The sequence below is a fragment of the Camelus dromedarius genome, chromosome 1 (assembly GCF_036321535.1).
Source record: "Camelus dromedarius isolate mCamDro1 chromosome 1, mCamDro1.pat, whole genome shotgun sequence".
NCBI classification, from domain to species: Eukaryota; Metazoa; Chordata; class Mammalia; order Artiodactyla; family Camelidae; genus Camelus; species Camelus dromedarius.
This window is the reverse complement of record NC_087436.1, coordinates 88,775,900-88,797,353: the sequence shown is the minus strand read 5'-3', so window position 1 is coordinate 88,797,353 and position 21,454 is coordinate 88,775,900. Positions and strand designations below refer to the sequence as shown.

At 39.7% G+C, this 21,454-nt stretch overlaps 1 protein-coding gene across 3 annotated transcripts in view; it reads right to left on the bottom strand.

The window, feature by feature from the left end:
- CORIN (corin, serine peptidase) overlaps positions 1–21,454 on the bottom strand; it is a 221,645-nt gene that overhangs the window by 120,006 nt on the left and 80,185 nt on the right. For all 3 annotated transcript variants that reach the window (XM_031435080.2, XM_064486930.1, XM_064486928.1), the window contains exon 5: positions 8,700–8,881. In XM_031435080.2, coding sequence (XP_031290940.2) covers positions 8,700–8,881 — 182 coding nt within the window. The remainder of the gene's footprint in view (positions 1–8,699; positions 8,882–21,454) is intronic.

Genomic DNA, 21,454 nt, shown 5'->3' with positions numbered 1-21,454 from the left:
GGTGATGATTCTGAATTACACATTAGTTTCACTGGGTGGCCCAGAGTGTAGAGTCCAGAGTCTAGGATGTCTGAATTACTAGGAAATCACCACACCACTGCAGTTCAATTTCAAGAAGAACTGATTGAGCTTAAGGAGTTATGTCCACCTTTTGGACATAGGTAGTATCCAATCTTGGGAATTTGGGGAGACAAATATGAAACAGAACTAAGCTAATATTCCTATCATGTGAAAAAAAACCCAACCAGCAATTTTTCCCAACCACCTGATTCTGTAAAGATGTATCTGCTATGATTAAATTGACCATCATAGAGATATAAAGCTGGATATAGAATTATAATAAATGGTGTTTTGAATTATTCAGGATATGAATTACCAGCATTCTTGTTGAAGCGATCAAACTGATTATTGACCAAAATAGGCTTAGAGCTATGTACTTATGATTACATATATTGAAAAAAACCAGACTTTAATTGCTAAAAATTCCTGCATTTTATTGTAGTCTGTAAGACCAAAACTGTGAATTTTTGATTGCAAGGCACAATATTGAACAAAATGTGGAAGCTCTTGGTCTCTAGCCACTAAATGAAATAATATTCCATAATAAGCACAGGGATCAACCTGTGATACCGGGTTTCTGAGTTATCAGCCTCTAAGTCATGCAGCCAACTTGTAAGGAGAGTAAGAAGAATGAATGCAGGTGAGGAAAGGAAACCTCTATATTTCTTTTTTAGGAACCACTGTGCCACCTTAAGCAAAGCAATATCTGGCAGAGAAGAGAAACCTAATCTCTAATGATCTATAAACAAGAACGACTGAGCCCAGGTAGTCTTTAGGTTCAACAAGAGATCTGTTTTGTTTGGCACTGCTTCTTTATGCTGGGCATGTGGCAGAATGGAGTCAAAACAAGACTGTGGCTCTCAGAGAAAAACAGTGGACATCTACAAGATGAGAATTTCTCATGGTTCACAGACTGAAAGAAGTCCTTAGGGACTTTTAAATGATTTTTTAAAAAACCTTTCAAGTTTCAATACACAGCCAAATAAAGTTTAAGTACCAGACAAGTTAATCATGAAGCTTATTAAGAATTCTTCTGTGTCTTCAAATGATAAATGCTGAAGAGGGTGTGGAGAAAAGGGACCCTTCCAACACTGTTGGTAGGAATGTAGTTTGGTGCAGCCATTATGGAAAACAGTATGGAGATTCCTTTAAAAACTAAAAACAAGAGTTACCAAATGTTCCAGCAATCCCACTCCTCAGCATATACTCAGAGAAGATTCCAATTTGAAAAAATGTATGCACCCCAAAATATTCACAGCAGCACTATTTACAGTTGCCAAGACATGGAAGCAACCTAAATGTCCATTGACAGATGATTGGATAAAGAAGTTCCATACACAATGGAATACTACTCAACCATAAAGAAGAATGAATTAATGCCATTTGCAGCAACATGGATGGACCTAGAGATTATCATACTAAGTGAATTAAGACAGAGAAAGACAAATACCATATGATATAATTTGTACACAGAATCTAAAAAAAAAAAAAAAATACAAATGAATTCATTTACAAAACAGAAACAGACTCACAGACATAGAAAACAAACTTATGGTTACCAAAGGGGAAAGCAGAGGAGGGATAAACTTGGAGTTTGGGATTAGCAGATATAAACTACTATATACAGAAAAGATAAACAACAAGGTCCTACAGTATAGCACTGAACAATATTCAATAGCTTATAATAACCTATAATTTAAAAGAATATGAAAAAGTATACATATTTATATCTAAAACTGAATCACTATTTTGTATACCAGAAACTAACACAACACTGTAAATCCACTATACTTCAATAAAAAATTTAAAAAATAAAAATTGAAAGAATTCTTCTGTGTCTTTAGCTCTGTCACTACCCAAATAACTACAATAATAATGACAGTTATTACTCCATAGAGCTTCTCTTCTTAACTTTGGCCATTCTCCCAAACATTCCCTGTGTTACGGCCCTACAGACACATGCTTAAAAGAACTGAGAAGAGGGGATATCTTGGGGAAGATCATTGCAGACAGAGTAGCTGGAGCTTAGAGAGCAAGAGACAAGTATTCAGAGAGAAGTCAGAGAGGGAATGGGGGCAGATATTGTAGGGCAGGAGGTCTATGCTGTACAACTCCAGGAGGCACTGTTTACTTTGAATGTTGTGTGATTGGTCCTCCCCTGGAGTTCCTTCCACAATGCAGTGATGCTGATGGAGGGCCCTGGTGGCTTTTATATTGAAGCAGATGGGAAAACTTGGAGGGGAGAGATGGCAACAATTAAAACATCCCTTTTGCTGCTATATATAGAATAGCCCGCCAGGACATTAGGAGGCAGGAAGGATGACAATAAGGACCTGGAAAGATAATCCAGGCAGGAGTTGAGGTGACTTGGACCTGGGAGTGGTTGTGGAGGTGGTGGGCACTGGATGGGTTCCATGCCTATTTTGATAGCATAGCCAAGAAGATTTCTGACAGATCAGATATAGTATGAGAGCGTAAGAGAAGAGTCAAGGATGACCCAAGGTCTTTGGCTGGAGCAACTGGAAGAATGAAGTTGTCATTTACTAAGATTGGGAGGGCTGGGAGAGGAGCAGGTGCAGGGGCAATACTAGATCAGGGTAGTACCTGTTCTGCCTGAAATGTCTTGTAAACACTCAAATGGAAACAGATAGATGGCAGTGTGTGTGTGTGTGTGTGTGTGTGTGTGTGTGTGTTTGCACGCACACACACACGCATGCAAGTGTGTGTGTGTCCCAAGCATACATATGTATGCAAGTCCGGAGTTCAGAGGATGTACAGTTTGAGAGCCAGGTTTGTAGATGTCAGTGTATGGTGGGACTTCAAGCCATGAGCCTGAATTAGATCACCAAAAAAGGAGAGATCCAAGGGCTGATTTACTCTGTGCTTAGATGTCTATCTCTCCACTGGCCTATGAGCTCTTGAAAAGTAGACATGCCATCTTTCCTTTTCCAGTTCCTGGTGAACCACCTGGTACAGAGAAAATGCGTCTAAATGTCTAAATGTTGGATTGAAGCATTTACATTTGTATGGTACATCATGGCTTCCAAAATTCTTTCAAATACATTACCTCACGTAGCCCATAAAACAGTTTTACCACCCAGGTATTACTATTCCTATTGTAAAATTGAGGAAAGAGAAGTTAAAAGAGTTTAAGAAACTTGCTCAAGACCACACAGTTATTAAACAAGAAAACCAGGGCTTGAAAACAAATCTTCAGATCTAAATTTGGCACCCTCCAAAGAAGTATCTACATATGGAAGAAAGAAAATGTTATTTATGATTTAAATTTTAAATAATTTAAAACTATAAATGTAGGAAATTTTGAAGTTCTAGTAAAACCTCATTTTATTTGATTATTCATTGTCATAAAGAGTGCATGGCTAGTTTTTAGTAATTCCATCACACTATCTCTAATCATCCATCTCTGGCAAAATTTTGATACTGAGTACCTCAAAGAAATAGTACTGCAGTATTTCTCCCAAATGAACTCACAATTCAATAGCAGAAATTCAGAATATATGTTTCACCAAGATCTCAAAATGACAATTTTGCTGCTAATGCAATGAAGTGGTTGCTCTCAGCAACCAGAGCTAGAAAAACAAGTAAGAGACTGGAAAAGGAAGAAGAGAATGAAAGAATAAATAGCCAAAGTTCTTTCATGGCAGAGGAGACCTCGTTAGACCCACAGAAGTACAATTTAAAAACTACTTTCCATATATAATTACAGACAAGGTAGAGTAAAGAATTAGAAAGCTCAGAATGATTGATGGACCTTGATCTTTTAGCCCTCTGAGTTCTCACAACTCAACTATGGAAACACACACAGTGTTTATTTTAAAAACCTCTGAGGAACAGTTCCCACAGCATTATCACATTAGCACATTATTTACTTTACAGGACCCAGCATCAGCATAAGACAGAAAGGATGAGACAACCGTGTATCCTTCTATGTGAGAACAAAATATCTTTGGGGTTATGACTTATTCAAGGATGCTAAGAGAAGAGGAATTGAATTTACAGAGCTGAGCATTGGGAAAAGCAGCTGTTACAAGTTGTGAGTTTTGGCTCAACTCAGTCAGAAAAGGCATTTTGAAAGCTCTTGTGAGAAGGGAGCCGTAACAAAGGGAAGCGTTCAAGGATTAATAAACAAATCCCTGGATGGTGGACTGTTGGGGAGAAGAGAGAGGCTGGGCGGCTGATTTAAAATAACCTTGGAATGATCTTCCTGAACCTCAGTTTCCTTATTTATAAAATGAAGGTGATAATACCTCAGAGGTTTACTCTGGAAGCAAAGTGACCTAACAGCTGTGAAAGCACTTCGGAAAGGAGACTGGGGTCCATAACGTAAAAAGGGGGGCTACTGTTTTCTTGGGGCAAATGATTCGAAAATTTGGAAGGAGATTAAGATGGGAGTCAATTTTTCATCACCATTTGTCTCATGGGCCAAGTAGGCACCTGACGCCCAACACAGGTTCACAGTGATGAATATGACCCCAGATCACCTTCTCTCTTCCACTGTGCCAAGTGGGACCCTTCCTCTTCCAAATATTCAGAATTCCTTTATGTAATAGACTCCACTTCTACTCCATTGACATCTAACCTGTGTTCCTTTCTAGTTTCTGTGGCTTAATGGAGTCACCAACGCTTTTACGTTGTTTCTCATATATGGGCATACCAGATTAGGTTTAGCCCTCACTAAAGGTAGGAAGCATGATAAGGATTATTATTGTTATTGTTTATTGTTGTTGTTGTTGTTGTTGTTGTTATTATTATAGAGTACCTTGAAAACATAAAGCCCAAACCAGGGTTTGGTTTCTCAAAAGCAGCACTATTGACATTTGACCCACATAGTTTTTTGCTGGGGGAGGCTGTCCTGTTCATTGCAGGATGTTTCGCATGGTGGGTCTCTCACCAGCTAAATGCCAGGGGCAACTCTTTCTGGCCCCAAAGTTACGACAACCAAAATGTCTACAGACATTGCCAAATGTTCCCAGGTGGGGGCTACAAAATCATCTCTGGTTGAGAACCACCATACTAGCCAGGGCTAAATTAATACTATGGTCACTGTAACTACTTTTATTCTTTTCAGATTACCTGGGATAATGCTCAGAACTGCACAGGTACTCAGTGAATATTTACTGAATAAATGAAAAAATGAGGAAAGGACTTCATTAGTTATATTTATAACTGACCTTATAGCATAAACCCTTATATGATTAAAACGATATTATATAATGCATAATTTGCAAGTTGGCATACAATATATTTTTGGTACATGAACACATTTTAGTGCGTATGCTAGAAATTATATTCTTGTGCATACACAAAGATCACAGTTAACAGTTACTTTCTCCCTAGAACATGAACTATGAATATGCCTATGATGGCTAGCATCCTGTTTATCCATCAAGCATGAGACAGAAAAATTATTTTAAATTCTAGGAATTTAAACACCACTTATCAGACCCATGTTCAGAGAATTAATTCTACATGGAAAGAATAGTACAATCAAGAATTCTAGAGGGGAGGGTATAGCTCAAGAGGTAGAGCACATGTTTAGCATGTATGAAGTCCTGGGTTCAACCCCCAGTACCTCCATTTAAAAAAATAATAATTAAATGAAATAAACCTAATTACCTCCCCCCCAAAGAAAACTAAAAAAAAGGAAAAAAAAAAGAATTCTAAAAAGACTGGTAAGCTTTTTAGTATAAACGTTTTACCAATCCTCCAAAATCTGTCCCAAACTCACCAGTCTTTTCCAAGATCAGAAGGAAGATTTGTACTGTCTTCTGATATTTGGGGAACCTATGTCAGTGGCATTTCACCTTGAGCTCTTAAAGAATACTGATGTTATTCTGATTTTCAAGAACTGATACTTTTGGACCATCCTGTTAAAGAACACTAGTGATGTTTTTGACTTTCAGATTTTCTCAGTGGATTCTCCAATCCTGTATCAACAGGCTGCATTTCCCAAATAACCACTAGCGAAGTGTTCTTATCAAAACAGGGGCAAATGCAGCTGAAAAAGAAAAGAATTGAGGGGTTTCTCTTTCAGACACACTCACTCATCCTTATGGTGGCTTCTAACTATATACAATCTTTTGGAGGGAATCCGAATTTAGCATCAACTCTATTAAACAGTGTGCTTAAAAGAAATAAAACAAACTTCGACTTTTGGCTACGATGTAGTAGCTTATGACATGTCAATGTCCCCCATCAAGTAAAACTACAAAAGCCAGATAAAACACAAGAAACATCTGTTTAAAGGCCCTTGATAGTGGGAGACTATTAGGATGCAAGCGGCTCAGATCCCAGAGAAAAGGTAACTACAGAGCAAACAGTCTGCATTCTGTGGACGCTTTTTCCCTTTGGGACTCGCCAATTCTTGGCATGGCGCTAGAAAATAAGAATCTGGACTGCAAAGAGGCAGAGAAGCCAGTAGAGCTTTTGGCAATCCCACAGTGATGGAGAGACAAAAATTAGAGTTTGGGTGCTGTCAAAGAAGACAGGAATTAAGGGGCCAAGGATGCAGTGGGAAAGGAAACACAGAAATGGGGCCATCACATGGAAGGATTTCCCCTCATGGCATTTGCTGTAAAGTACAAGAAGCTAAACAGCTAGGAAGAAGACCAATGTGAAGCAAAGTGGAAACCCAGCAATCTTGTTCTGAGAAGAAAAATATTATAATTTGGGACTGCCCAAGGAGGAGTGGAGTGCAGGAAACACTTCGGTTTCTCAGTAAGGCCCACTGGAGAAGCGCATGCTCAGAATGGAAAAAAACAGAGGTAAGTAGAGCCTTACGGACACTGCCTTATAAACACTCAGCGAAACCAGCTCAGTCTCTGCCAGGACCAGGTAGTCTGTTCCCACTCTATGTGCCTGCCCTTCAGGAGAGGACCTGCTGCCCCCACTATCATCAACAGCCTGAATCTCCTTCAGGTTTCGCCTCTTCTGCAGAGCTGCCTTGCCCCAGGGCACACCCTCCCCAGAAAGGCCCACATCCAACGGCTGATGGAGGTGGGGATATAAAGACCCAGCCATCTTGGCCCAACACGGAGCAACTCCCTCAGGTCACCTGTGCCCCAGAGCTCCCCGTGGATTTAGCCGAGGCTTTAACAGGTCTGGATCGCACTTCCACTTCTTCTTCTGCTCAGTCCTGCTTTCTCTTCCCTCCTTTACACAAGCGCTGATACCTGATAAACACCCTGTACAACAAACTCCACCTCAGTGACTGCTTCTGGAAAACCCAGCTGCTGACAGTCACTGTAGTGGTCCAAGAAAGCAGGTGATGTGACGAGGTTATTGATCTGGACCATGCACTGCTAGGATGGCAGTGAGGCTGCCAACACTGATGGTTAGATGGAGATAGACCTTCCCTGGCATGAGGGGGTGGTCCAGGGTTGAAACCCTTGTCAGAGGTGAGTTGGAATAGTCTACCTGTGGAAAGGAATGTACTAAATAGGGTAATTGACCAAGGGTTTGACAAGGACAATGGATTGGACAGCTTACTGCTAACCATCAATAATGTTCTAGAAAAAGATAACTCAAAGCCCCAAGCAATTGTAATTCATATGTGAACGCCAAAGGGCCTTCTCAGGAATTTAGAAAGAGGTTCTTATGTACTGTACTATAGCAGGAGAGTCCAGAAAGCTGAGGATAGAGAAGATTGATAATGCAGACCCATTAAAATCAGCATCTTCTATTCCATAACAGACACTAATAAAAGAAAGGAAAGGCAAACCACACAGTGGGAGATCTTCACAATATACATACCCAAGAGATGACTTAAATCCAGAAAGCATAAAGAGAGACAAATCAGGAACAAAAAGACAGACTATCCAATTTAAAAAGGGGCAAAATACGTGGACAGACACTTCACAAAAAAAGATATTTAAATAACCAAGACATCTTGAAAATTCAATCAAATTCATTAGGAAAATGCAACTTAAAACTGCAAAGAGATAGCACAATACTATCATCAGAATTGCTAAAATTGAAAAAAAAAAACTAACAATACCAAGTGTTGGGGAAGATTTGGAGCAACTGCAACTTTCACACATAGCTAGGATAAGTATAAATTGGCACAACTACTTTAAAAAAAAACTGTTTTGCTGAACAAATACATATCCTTGTTCCACCAAAGACATATACAAGAATAGCCATAGCATCACCGTTCATAGTAGCCAGAGACGACTCCCACATCCATCAACAATAGCACAGGAAAATACATTGTGATGCAAAATATATCAAAGTACTATTAAAAAGAGAATGAATGAATCACTGGAAGATGAAAATATAGTGAATCTCTCAAACATAATGTTGAGCAAACGAAGCTGGACACAAAAGGACTGTAGACTGCATGATTCCATTGATACCAAGTTCAGAAATTGATAAAAACTACCCAAGGAGATAGAAGTCGGCATTCAGGTCTCTTTTGAGAGGGTGAGGTGACAGGAGGGGGCTTGAGAGGGTTTCTGGGATGCTGTCAATATTCCATCTCTTTATCTGGGTGCTGGTCACGTGGGTCTGGTCACTGTGTTACAAATTATTGAAATGCACACCTTATTTGTATTCTTCCTCGTATAAATGGTATACCTCAATAAAGTCTTTTAAAAATGCAACAAAACACAGGTACTTACGTTGCTTTTCTCTTTCCTGCTGTGGTGAGAAGCAAATCCTGCTGGCATTTTTGTTTTCACTTTGGTTTCTAAACTGGGAGCATTTGAGGAAATCAGGCCAGGTGGCATTCATCATGGCCAGGACTGATTCACAGCCCTTCTTGGCAGCCTCACAGAAGGACCTACAGGGCAGGAGCCCAACACTAGAAGAAAATAGAAAGGTGAAAATTAATGTTTTTACAGGCTATTTCACAAAGTAATAATTAAACTAATAAGAAAACTTGGCAATATTATCTAAGTTTATATTTACTATAGTCAACAACTTAAATTTCTACATTCGACCCTAGGATTTCAGCCACCCTACTGTCATGATTCTAGAGGGAATAAGCTAGTTGCATAATATCATCTAGCTATCTCTTGTAGAAGCATTTATCCCAAATGATTTTTTTTTTAAATTTCTTGTGCTAAAGTAAACCTGTCAACTAAAAACGAGCTCTACTTAATATCAAAAGAAGTAAATTAACATAGAAATGAAGCCCCTCAAATTGGAAAATCAGAAGTGGGTCACAAAATAGGTTAATTTCTTTACCATCCCTATGAGACATTCAAAGGATCTCTGAGAGGCAGACAGAGAGAAGTTCCTTAACCTCCATGGCCTCCTTGGAAAAGAAAATATTATACAAACAAATGGCAACTCTGAAACCTTCTATCATTGTTTATCTTTTCATTTCTATGTTATCTTCTGCAAAATAGAAAAATACAAACAACTGTCCATTAGTGGTAAAGTAATGATGCCCTGGAGTTTGTCTTTATTCATCTGACACGCAATCAAACACTCCTGGATCCGCGGCTCTGTGTCTACAATGTCAAGGCCATGGACTTGTTCTCTTACAGACCCAGGTGGCTTTTTCTACTTTGCGGTTAACAGACTGCATCTCTCACCCTGGCTCGTCATAAGGCAAAGGCATTTCAAATGATTTTAAGAAAAGTGGGAAAGAAAATACGCATGTCAGTCAAAGCAGAACACACGCTTCACAAATGTAGGGTCAATAAGCTATTGCAGAATCATACAGCCTCAGATCTGTAAGAAACTTTAAACAACACCTCATTCAGATCCTTCATTTGAGACAAGTCCAGGGAGATTCTGAGACACACAGTTTCCTAATGGAAGAAGTGCGAAGAGAATCCAAAAGTTTTAACTTTCAGTCTAGGCTCTATCTACTCTCCTATATTATCTAGTCTCATAAAAGGACCTAATAATTAGGCTTTAAGAACTCCTTGATCAAACAAACACATTTACAATTCCCCATTCATATTTCTACAGATCACAGAAACATTAACAAGATGCGCCAGCCACTGAGTTAAAATAGAACTGATAGCCTGTGAAAGAGTCCTAAGAGTGAGATCTTATACATAACAATGTGGGGAAGGGGTACTCAACAATGACATCCAGTTGCAAATGCTTTTGAACTCATTCTCAGAAACTTACGACTGAGTACCTTTAGAATCCTAATAGTCACGTAACTACCTACCTACATTAATATGTGACTAAATTTGTTAGAGAAGATGTGGAAAGAGGTTTTGCATTTGAAAGAATTAGTGTTAGGACATAAAATGTGACTTGGTCCAGGCAGGAATCTCAGTGTAAAGGAGACACCTGACTGCCATTCAGGAAATAGATCAGATATTTCAAGGACTAAAAGTATCACTCAAACTTTTTAAAAGATTTCCTTTCCTAGATGTTATTCCAGAGAAGTTAGAGACTATATTTTCTCAAATAAAACTGGGAACATGGTTGAGAAATGTGGAGAACACAGAATTTCTATGTAATTGCTTTCATGATGCTAGGCTCTATTCTAAGTGCATTAACTCATTTATTTCTCACTACAGTACATAGTAATATACTATGGGTACCATTACTGAGACAGGAAGGAAGGGAGCAGGGCACAACCATTAAAAGAATGAGACAGCCATTGAGGATATGACATAAAGTGGTTAGAACCAACTAGGCCCAAGATGGCAGCAGATTTGCCTTTCAGTAGACCTTGAGCCTCATTACAGGCTCACTGTAATACACTAGCGTGCTAAATGACACGCCCACAGGCACCATGACAGTTCCCAGGCTGACCATGAAAAGCCAAAAAGTGGGCAAGGGCCCAATTCCTGGAAATCCCCAGCCCTTCCCCAAAACAGTTGGAATAATCCTCCCACTTGTTAATGTATGAAATTACCCAGCCCACAAAAACTAACCACCGTGCACCCCGGGGTCACTCCTCTGAGATGGACCTCATTCTATGGAACGTGTATCTCTCCAAATATACTTGCTTTCACTTTACTATGGCTCGCTCTGGAATTCTTTCCTGCGTGAGACAAGAACCTACTCTCTACTCTCCAGTAACATTACTGTCATCCCTAATACACAAATCAGGAAACTGAAGCACAGGAAATATAAGAGACTCGTCTAAAAATCAATGAGGTAGTGAATGTCACAGCCAGCATTCAAACCCAGGCAGACTGATTCAAGGACCATTAACTATTAACTCTCTCACACATGAGCACTTACTTGAGGAATGTATGTTCCAAAAGCGTAACTCAAGGTTAGTTCAAAACTTGATATGCACTTTCCCAGTGGACCAACCACATACACAGGGGTTGGGTTCTCCCTTCACCCTATAAACTCCTAGTTAACCTTCAGTGAAATTTGCGGAAGGGGCTAAGGAACACCAGGAAGGGGTACAGGCATTTCTCTTTCTCTTCCAGGTGAGACAGCCCACAATAAAACTACAAAACAAGCTAGGCTTGGCTTCAGCATTCTTCCTTCGCCTGACCTGGGTCCAGTGCCCTGATACCATCCTGATCGTCCGCCCTCCAGGACTGCACCTGGACTGCCACCTCCACCAGAGCATTACTTGCTCCTAAACATTTCCTCTCCTTCCGACCATCAAAACTACCTTCCCCAAGTGAGCTGATTGTAATTAGACTTTCAAAGAAGAAAAGGGATGAAAACACAGAGTAATATATAATAATAGATGGACACTTAACCCTCCCCGAGGTTTTTTGCATCATTAGATGACTGCTTGCTGGAGCAAAGGAATCTCTAATTGATGAAATTTCAAGTTTCATTTACAGAGGGAAAAATTCACCTGATATTGTCAGATGGGGAAGATCGCTGTGTCCCAAGGGATTCCCCGAAATTTCCTCACTCCTGAACCCACATATATTTTAATCACTCCACATCTCTCTCAGAATCTTCGACAGTAAGAGCAACGAAGGGGGCCAGCAGACTGTTTTCATGTTCCAAAGCTAAGTCTTTAACTCAGAAGCTGACTTCTTGTCACTGACTCTTACCAGAGTCATTTTCTGCAGGAAAGCATTAAGTCTACCATCCTGAATCTTTCACATGGGCCCTCCTCCTCATCTAATCTTGGGCCAACAGTTTGCTCACACCAAGACTCAGCTTCCTCATTTGAAAAGTGAGAGGTTTGGAAGAGCTGATTTTTTCATGATCCTTTTACCACTAACATTCTGTAAATCAAAATTCATTCTTTAACACAATGCATCTCAGAGGAGCAGTGATAATCCCACCAGTTTTGCTACATTTCAAAAGGTAACAGACATTTTTTTTCACTCGAGATTTGCGCTGGGAATATATAGAGACATTAAAGTACCATTAGGCCTTCCATTCTAAAAATAGGGCCTAAGAAAAATGTCTAGAGTGTTTCCAAATAGCTCTCTTAAGAGGTGTAACCAACCGAGACCCATAGGCTTTAAATTGCTGGATGAGGACATGTGAAATGGTGACAGAGTATTAATAACTAGCAGCCCTTTCAGACACTGAGCAGAATGAGGAGCCATTTGTCCTTGCTTTGCGTGAAATTCAACTGCCTACAAGGGGTTGAAGTGTTTTGCTTTTCATCACATGGAAAAGTGCGATGAGACAGACCACACTATTTTGGAATATAAGGGCCAATATCCAAGCAACAAGCAGACTGACCTCTGAAAATAGTGCTCCGCACAGGGGAGGAGTTGGCTTTGGCTATCAGAATACTATTTTAGAAAAGGTGACTATTTTAAATTGATGTGTGGTGTGCACTTGGTGTTGTGCAAAAGTCCCTAAAACATTTCAACCCAAGCTTAAGCAGAAAACTCTTACCTCACCTCTATAATTATTTGTTGAAACAAATACATACAAACAAATGTAAATAATTCTACTATATAGTGATAGTGAGGATTTTAGGGGATTTTCTCTAGGAAAGCTATTCTAAAGTTATCTACAAAAAAAGTATAGATTTTGCCTACACAATTTTAAGCAAATTTATCTACTAATTTTTAAATTTACCAAAAAAAATGGATTTTTTATTGTACCCTTTGACCAATATCTCCCTGCTACCACCCCTAAATTTATAGATTTCATCTGCAAAAAAAGTTCTGATAAAGACATAGAGTTAAAATGACTGAACAAGCTATAGCCACACAGTAGCTTTTATAATAGCTAATGGATTTTTAGGTTTTATAACTCACTTTTTTCTAACTTTTTATTTTTATTTTTGTGGTACAGGTGATGTATAATATTATACAAGTTACAGGTGTACGATACAGTGATTCACAATTTTTAAAGGTTATACTCCACTTATACTCCCCATGTTGTACAATATATCCTTGCAGCTAATTTTACCTATTATCTAACTTCTTACTTTAAACTACATTTAGAGACTTACAGAAAAGTTATAAAAGTAGTACAGAAAGTTTCCATATAGCCTTTATCTGGGCTCCCATAAAGCAAATTCTCATGTAACTACGAACCAGGAAACTGACACTAGTATAATATCTGTAACTAAAGGAAGGACCGTATCCAAATATCACCAAGATCTCCATTCAGGATCTCACATTGCATTTAGTTGTCACTTTCTATTTCTGGCAAATAACTAACCTTTCAGCAGATCTGAAAAGGTCAGGATTTAAAACTATTTTCTACGGGGAAAGAAAAAGGGTCTTTTTGATAAGCAGACTTTAACAAGGCCCTGAATGACCCCCAATCCTGCTATTCATGCCATGTGTAGTCCCCTCCCCTTGAGTGTGAGCTGGCCTAGTGACTTGCTTACAACCAACAGAAGGTAATGGGATGTGACTTCTATCATTAGGGTACATAAGTGTGACTTCTCTCTTGCTAGCAGACTACTCTCCCTTTGCTATAATAGGTAGGCCTACATGGCAAGGACCTGAGGGTGGCCTTTGGCCAACAGACACCTAGGAACTGAGGCTCTCAGTCCTTAAGAACTAAAATTCTTCCAACATTTACATGAGCCTGGAATTGTATCCTTCCCTAGGCAAGCCTTCAGATATGACCCCAGCCCTGGTCAACACCATGACTTTGCCCACATAACAGACCCTGAAACAGAAGACCCAGATAAGGCACTCTCAGATTCCAGATCCATAGAAACTGAGATAACAGATGCGTGTTATTTTAAGCTGCTAAATCTGGGATAATTTGTTATGCAGCAATAGGTAACTAATACACTTTTCTTTGATACAACACTTGGTAAGTGGCATGCTACTAAGTAAGATGTATTATTCATTGATAAGAATCATATACTCTTTTTTTTTTTAATTTCTAAATTTGTCTTTGTTAGGCTGAGCTGTCAGTAGACAGTACTCACAAAGTCATAGTCACAGGCAGCTCCCAGAGCTGCAGACCTTAGTCATGAAAAGAATGTTAACACTGGAAGGGTCTTGCAAGACAATTTACTCCTATTTCCTTCCTTTGCATTGAGAGGAAACTGAAGCCTAAAAACATCTCATAGCCAGATACTATGACTACAGTCCAGTGCTCCAAAATGTCTCACCTAGCTGACTTCTGCTCACAAACATAAGCCACAGATAACACAGAAGCATAAATCCACAAATCACACAAGAGCATGAAATCATTACCACTGCTGGAAAACACAAAAAACAACAGACAGCTTGTCCTGTCTGTGATGGACCAACAGCATCAGCTTCCTACATCAGCACTTCCTGGTGATCAAGAGACCTCATAAGAGGTATGGCTTTGATGGGGTATGAGAGAGGGAGGAAAGAGATTTCTTTGGTTTCCAGTTTCATAGACATGGGGATAGAAAAGTGTGCTAGTGAACATTTGTGTCATTGTCTTCCATCAGAAGAGCAATAATGGGAGACGGCAAGGTATTTTTTGGTCACATTGGTCTGAAACTCTTTAACAACCAGGACTTTGTCTTATTTTTCACTGGGAATAACCATGGTTCCAGTAGGAAAGAAATGACTGGCTGAAGTAGGATCACTGCAGAGCGTTTAATGGAAAAGCCACTTACAAAGGTGCTGGCAAGGTTTAGAAAAATGAACAAGGGATAGTGTAGCATGCGTGGAGGGACAGACTGCTGTTAGCAGCCCAGACTTAAGGGACAAGGGAAAGAAGCAGCTTTTGGAACTTGGAGACAGCTGTATGCAGAAGGCTGCCTGATAGGACCCAGAGGCTCTCACAGTGGGACACAGGCCACCAGGATCATCTGGCAAAGAAGAAACGAGGGAACGACTACCCAGCCTGACTGTCTTCCCACACTCTGATGTCCTCTTGGTGGCTCCCACTAGCTGAGCCCCACTGGAAGCTAGAAAGTAGCCATTGTTGAAACCAATCTGTTGGGAAGAATGAGGTGGAGGAAGGTGGGAAGTCGTTCAGATGTAAGGGAGAAAGAGCCAGCACAGGGCTACATTCATCGTGCCAAGTGGGAGCTCAACAAACACATGTCAGGAGACAAAACTCAGTGCTGGGCGTGTAGATTGTTAAACCATCACCAGCTTGAAATCTGGCAGCACTGTTTACACCACAGAAATCAGCGAGTGCTATAAATCATAGTTTTGTTTTGTTTTCTTTTCTTTTGTTTTGCAGACAGCCAATTTAGCAGTTTACCAATATACCACTGGATGAAAGTACAAAACCATGTCATCTTCTCCAGACAGAAAGCTGTTTTTAATCTCCACTGAAAGGAAGCTCACTGCGTTGCACTTCTTGAACCAGATTAGGACATTACATCAATATTAACTCATTATCTCCCACCTCCTCCACCACAACCCCCAGTCCTCCTTTGAGATACACGATCTTCTTGGGATCTCCTTGGTGTTAACACCATCTACCCAAGGCCCCCAGCCCAAAAACTTTTGCTTCACCCTCAACCTCACCATTCACATGCAATTAATTACTGAACACTAATTGTACTTCCTAAAACTTCCTCAAATCCATTAGTTCTTCCCCCGCCCATTTAACACTGTAGTAAAATTTAACTGGTTGTAGTTCCCCTAATATATGATAGATTTAGGCTGTTCTTTTACCTGAAATGCTCTTTTTTTTCACCTTGTCCACATGGCAAACCTCTATTTCTCCTCCAAAACCCAATTCAGGTGTTACTTCCTGCCTGGGAGCAGCCGTCACTAATATTGCTAAAAGGAAGGGGCCCCTCCTCCTTCTCTCTGGTTCCCGCTTATCTTGTAAACAGATCATATGGTCCAGCAATGTAATTGTTTTCATGTCTGGTCCCCCGCTATGCTGAGTACCTAGAAGGCAGAGCTATGTTTTATTCATCTCTGCATCCCCAACATCAAAATATGAGCCTGGCGCATTGTAGGTGCCAATAAGTGTTTGCTAAAGGAATAAATAAATTGATAACTTTCCTAACATCCTTGTTGAATAAACTGATGTCAGAAGCTGTACGGTAGTTCCCAAGCTCTACATGTGCCTGGCAAGACCCTCCACCCCTCCCTTATGTCCACTCCCCAACATGCTCATCCTGGCTGAAAGTGTCTGCTTACAGGACTGATTTCATCATGCACTCTTTCCCATTTACATCACAGGACACTCAGGATGTCCCCATCTCCCTCCTTTCCTGGATTCCCATATCTTCTAGGATCAAATGGAATCTTCACAGTGGGCTTTTCCTGAACAACACTTTGCTTAAAATTGCCCTTCTTGCCACCATGTCCCTACTCTCCCAAAGTTCTCCACTTTTTTGTTAAATTTTTTACACTGCACTTACCTCCATTATTTAAAGTATTTTTGACCTATTTATTTGCTCATTGCCTATGGCCTGCTTGGAACAAAGCTGTGAAAAGCAAAGTTGGGAGCAGAACCATCACTACGTAACTCCCAACTTAATAGTTTGTGCAGGAGCTCACCCCATCCCTGCTCATGTGATCCCCTCCCAATCAGGCCAGCAAATTCTACACTGTTCAATTTTGAAATAATTTCCATTGTAGAGGAAAATGTCAGTAAAATTGCTATTGATGGAAACTCCATAGATCAAGTGTCTTGCTTATATGCCAATACAAGGAGGTCATCCTTAAGAAGGCGCAGTCTGAAGAAATACCAAGAGATAAACACAGCTTGAATTAAGATGACTGTGCATAATATGAAACCACACAACCACCCCGAAAGAGAATATAAAGTTCCATCCCCTTCTCCCCAGCATGCTCCTGATGCTCATCAATACTTGGCATGCTCATCAGGGCCCAGGGGAGAGAGGATTAACAAATCACAAAAGAAATCTGCAATCGCCAAGTTATTTTTTGCAGCTGTTTTGATTTTGCACATCATAAAATGATGCTTTAAATATGGATCTTTGAAATGAATTGAATCACTGGCATTAAATCTAAATTCTAGTCACATCCACACAATACCCATGAGTTATTGAGGAGAAAAGTAAACAAACTACTCCACTGAGCTTGATGAAGTATGTGTGCTGGAGATGCCGTCAGTGATTTGACAAGGCATTCTCTGAGAGATCTGAGCTCCTGTGGCCTGATTCTCCAGCTGTACATCTTTGTAAAATAAAAGTAATATGAGTTATCTGACTGTGTATTACCCATACTTTGAGCCATTCTGGCATGCAATATGGAACCTTACTTATCATTTGATATTTTATGTATAATGCCAAAAAGCAGACTAGATCCCCCATGTTGCCTGAGGTTGACAAGGGAGCCATGATACAGCTGATCCCCTAAACCGCCAGGTTGTTAGGAAGGGTGTAGCTAAAAAGACTACTGTTTCCACGTTAGCAGATAAAATCAGGAAAGTAAGTGGCAACTGACTCTCTGAATATTTAGTTGGTGGTAGCAACAAAGCCTATCTTTTTAAACTATTGACCTACAAAAACTTTTTTTAATTATGAAAAAATTTCAATTCCGTAATATTTCCATTTATTTCCAAATGTGATACTGTTAGAGTTCTTGGGACAGAGATAAAATCTTTGATAAATAAATTAGCAATATGTAATTATTCTCCATTTAGAAAAAAAGTGATAAGCTTATGTTGACTTTATATAATTCTTCAAAAAATTGTTTTAAATCAAGTATTTTTCAATTAGCTTTTAAGATTATTTCAGGGTTGCATTTACATAGGAGAGTGGCACCTGCTGTCTTATGAAATACCATATTTAAGAACAAGGTAAGCCTTGTTCTTAAAATCACATTATAAGCTGACAGATCTGTTACTATTTTACTAAAAGATCATCAGTAAATTTCAGCTCAAAAAGGATGCAGTGATAAAGGGATGTGGAAGAGTAGAAATTGTGAGTATAAATTGGATGGTGGTGAAGAGGCTTTATAATTCTGGCATAGCAAATATTTTTAAACAATTATTCAAATGTCAACTTTGGTGCTGTGAAGGAAAAATATGCAAACCATATCAGTAAACAAAGAATGTTGAAACCATCAAGTCTTCAGTGACTGCCGCCACCATCCAGTGAAGACAAGCCTACAGCCCAGCCTCTGCAGCCACTCACAGTGGTGCCCTCTGAGCGGACTCAGAATAAGAAAGGACAGGATACCGGCCCTAGATAGCTAGGTGCTTGTCAAAGGAATGAATTCAGTGAGCCCAAATGTTTGCTTCCTCCCATATATAGAAAAGCAATAAATTCTTTAACTTGAGATGCCTGGTTTTCTTTAATTAACAAGTAATCTTTTAATGTTCCAACTACCTGGTCTTTGTTGTAAAGCTCCTATATATCCTAGCTCCTCCCCTACCTCTTCGGAGCAGTCCCTCAGAGCGATCTGAGAGGCCGTCATCCCTGCTCGGTCCTCCCGCCAAATAAAACATAACTCTCAACTTTTAGGTTGCGCATTTACTTCAGTCAACAGCGTATCTTGATTGTTCACCTAGAGGCCACCTCAGTCACCTGGCCGTCTTCAGTAATGTAATGGAGTTGGATCAGGAAAACCATGTCATCTGTGTATTTGAAATGACCGACAGGAAACTTTTATTGTAACTTTAAATAATGGAAACTAGAGTTTGGGCTCATTTTTTCTCAGGAATTCTGCTTCTAAAAGGAAGCCTAGGACATTTATAAGAAATAAACAAACTGTGCCTTCCAAAAAAGAAACTTTAAATCTCTCTTGTTTCTGTTAACATTTTTTTTTCTTCCTCCCTAGTGGCTGAAACAAAGATATGCCTAGAACTTTTATTTACCTACCAAGATTTTAGCAAAACCAAAAGCTTAAAAGATGAACAGAAGGTGAACAGAAGACAGCCACACAGCGGAATTCCAAGCTTGATTTTGGAAGCAGGACCCAGAATCCAATGTGAAAAGCAGGACGAAGCAGCACAGGTCTTAACGCTGGGAGTCAAAAGGTCTGTATTCTACCATGAACTGTTCACCTCTGAGCAAGAGCCAGTCCACCCAAGACATGCAGGTGTTCCCAGCAGACAATTTAACACCTCCCCAAGGTGATACACTGCAAACATTTGTTCAACGTTTATTTAGGTAAGAACCTGACAGTTGCAATGGAAAGAGGGCTTTGGCTGGCAGGGTCCCAATCTGCAAGCCCCACTTTGAAAATCAGAAGCCCTGCAGGTAAGTCAGCCCACACTTTGTGAAGGCAGGTAGGTGACCATCTGCTGCTACTGAATCCATGGGGTGTGAACACAACCCCCACAAGGCCCCCAATTCTCATTATTCCCAAAGCAAACATAAAAGTGTCCCTGAGAAAAGTTACGGTAAATTTAAATTTCTTCATCTTTTTCTTCCTAAGTTTTTAGAGCTCCTTTAATTAGTGCCACAGGCCACCAAGGAACCTGCCCCTTAATCCACAGGGAACTAATGGGCCCTAAGATGTTGGATTCTTTGCCACAGTGTCCCCAGTGGTTTCTCATCAGTTGGTTTAAATACTTCTAATGGTAACTCACCATTTCCTGAGACATGTCCACACAGACACAACTTTATCAATAAAGTTCTTACTTAAGTCTGAATTTGTTTCTCTATGACTTTCAATTACTGGATCTGTGTTTTTCCTTATGGAAAAATATAGAAAAAGTGTGTTCCCTCTTCCAGGCCATGGACCAGGGACATTTGAGGATGGCTAGGGTACACCCTTAGGGCCTCACACCTCCAGGTCCCCCAACTACTCATCACATGAACAGATTCTGAATCACTATCCTAATCATTTTTCTCTAGACATTTTTATCATGGTTTGGTATATAATGGCTCTGTATAAAATCTGAACTCTAAGATTTTCAACTAGAGTAGACCAAAAGTCTTTTTAACGGGTGAATATGAGTCAATATTAAAAAGAAAGCACAGAGCCACCAAATCAACCCTCAGGAACACTCTAGTATTTCCTCATCTATCAGGTCTAGGATTTTGACAGCAATGAAGAAGAGCAAGTTGATGTGTTTTAGCTGGTTTCTCTGCCAACCGAAGCTCACTCAGAAGGAAGCTAAATCAACTCTGGGAATATCATCCAACTCAATTTCAAATTATAATTCACTTAATTTACATACAGAATTTGATTTATGCATGAATTTTCAATAATATTATCAATTAAAGCAAGCAATGCACAACTACTGTCAACATATTATGAACTCCCTTTAACCTAGACATTTAGGAGAGCTCCCTAATTGAAGAATTTATTTCAACTGGAATGACCAATGGATCCATTCATTCCAACAAATATTTACTGAGCACCTGCTATGTGTTGGGCACTGCGGTGAGCATCGGGTGTATAACCATGAACAAAGTCAGTAAGCTCCCTGCCACTGTGCAGCTAAGACAGACAACATGCAGACAAGCAAAAAGAGCAAAAGCCAGGTTGTAGTGAAAAACAGAAGCACTGAAGGTGATCAAAAGAAGATTTCTCTGCAGAGCTGTCTCTTGAGCAGACGGCATAGTTCAAGGGGCTAGATCAATCCAGACAAAGGGAACAGCACGTGCAAAGGAAGTTGGGAAAAGGTTGGTATTTTTGAGAAAGGTCAGTGCAGTCGTGGCAGGGTTGATGACCCCAGAGAAGCAGGGAATGCTTCAAAAGCCTTGGCAAGAAGTTCAGTCTGTTATCTAAGTCTAATGGAAAGCCAGGGAATGACATCATCTAATCTGTGTTTTTATTTTTCATTTTTTTCCCTTACAGTTTTATTTAAATATAATTGACATATAACACTGTATAAGTTTAGGGTGTCCAGCATAAGGATTACCACAATAGGTTTATCCAACATCCCTCATCATATAAGATAGAGACAAAATTAAAGAAAAAGAAAAAACGTATTTTTCCTTGTGATGAGAACTCTTAGGATATACTCTCTTAACAACTTTCATATGTAGCATACAACAGCACTAACTTTTTAAATCATCTCTTTGGCAGCTAAGTGGAAATGGATTAGCAGATGCAAAGAATGAGAAAGATATATAAATCCTGCATCTCTGAAAGAGGTGATAAAGTTTACACCCTCCCAGAAACTCATACCCCATCTTTGACTACCATATCAATAATGGTACTATTTACAT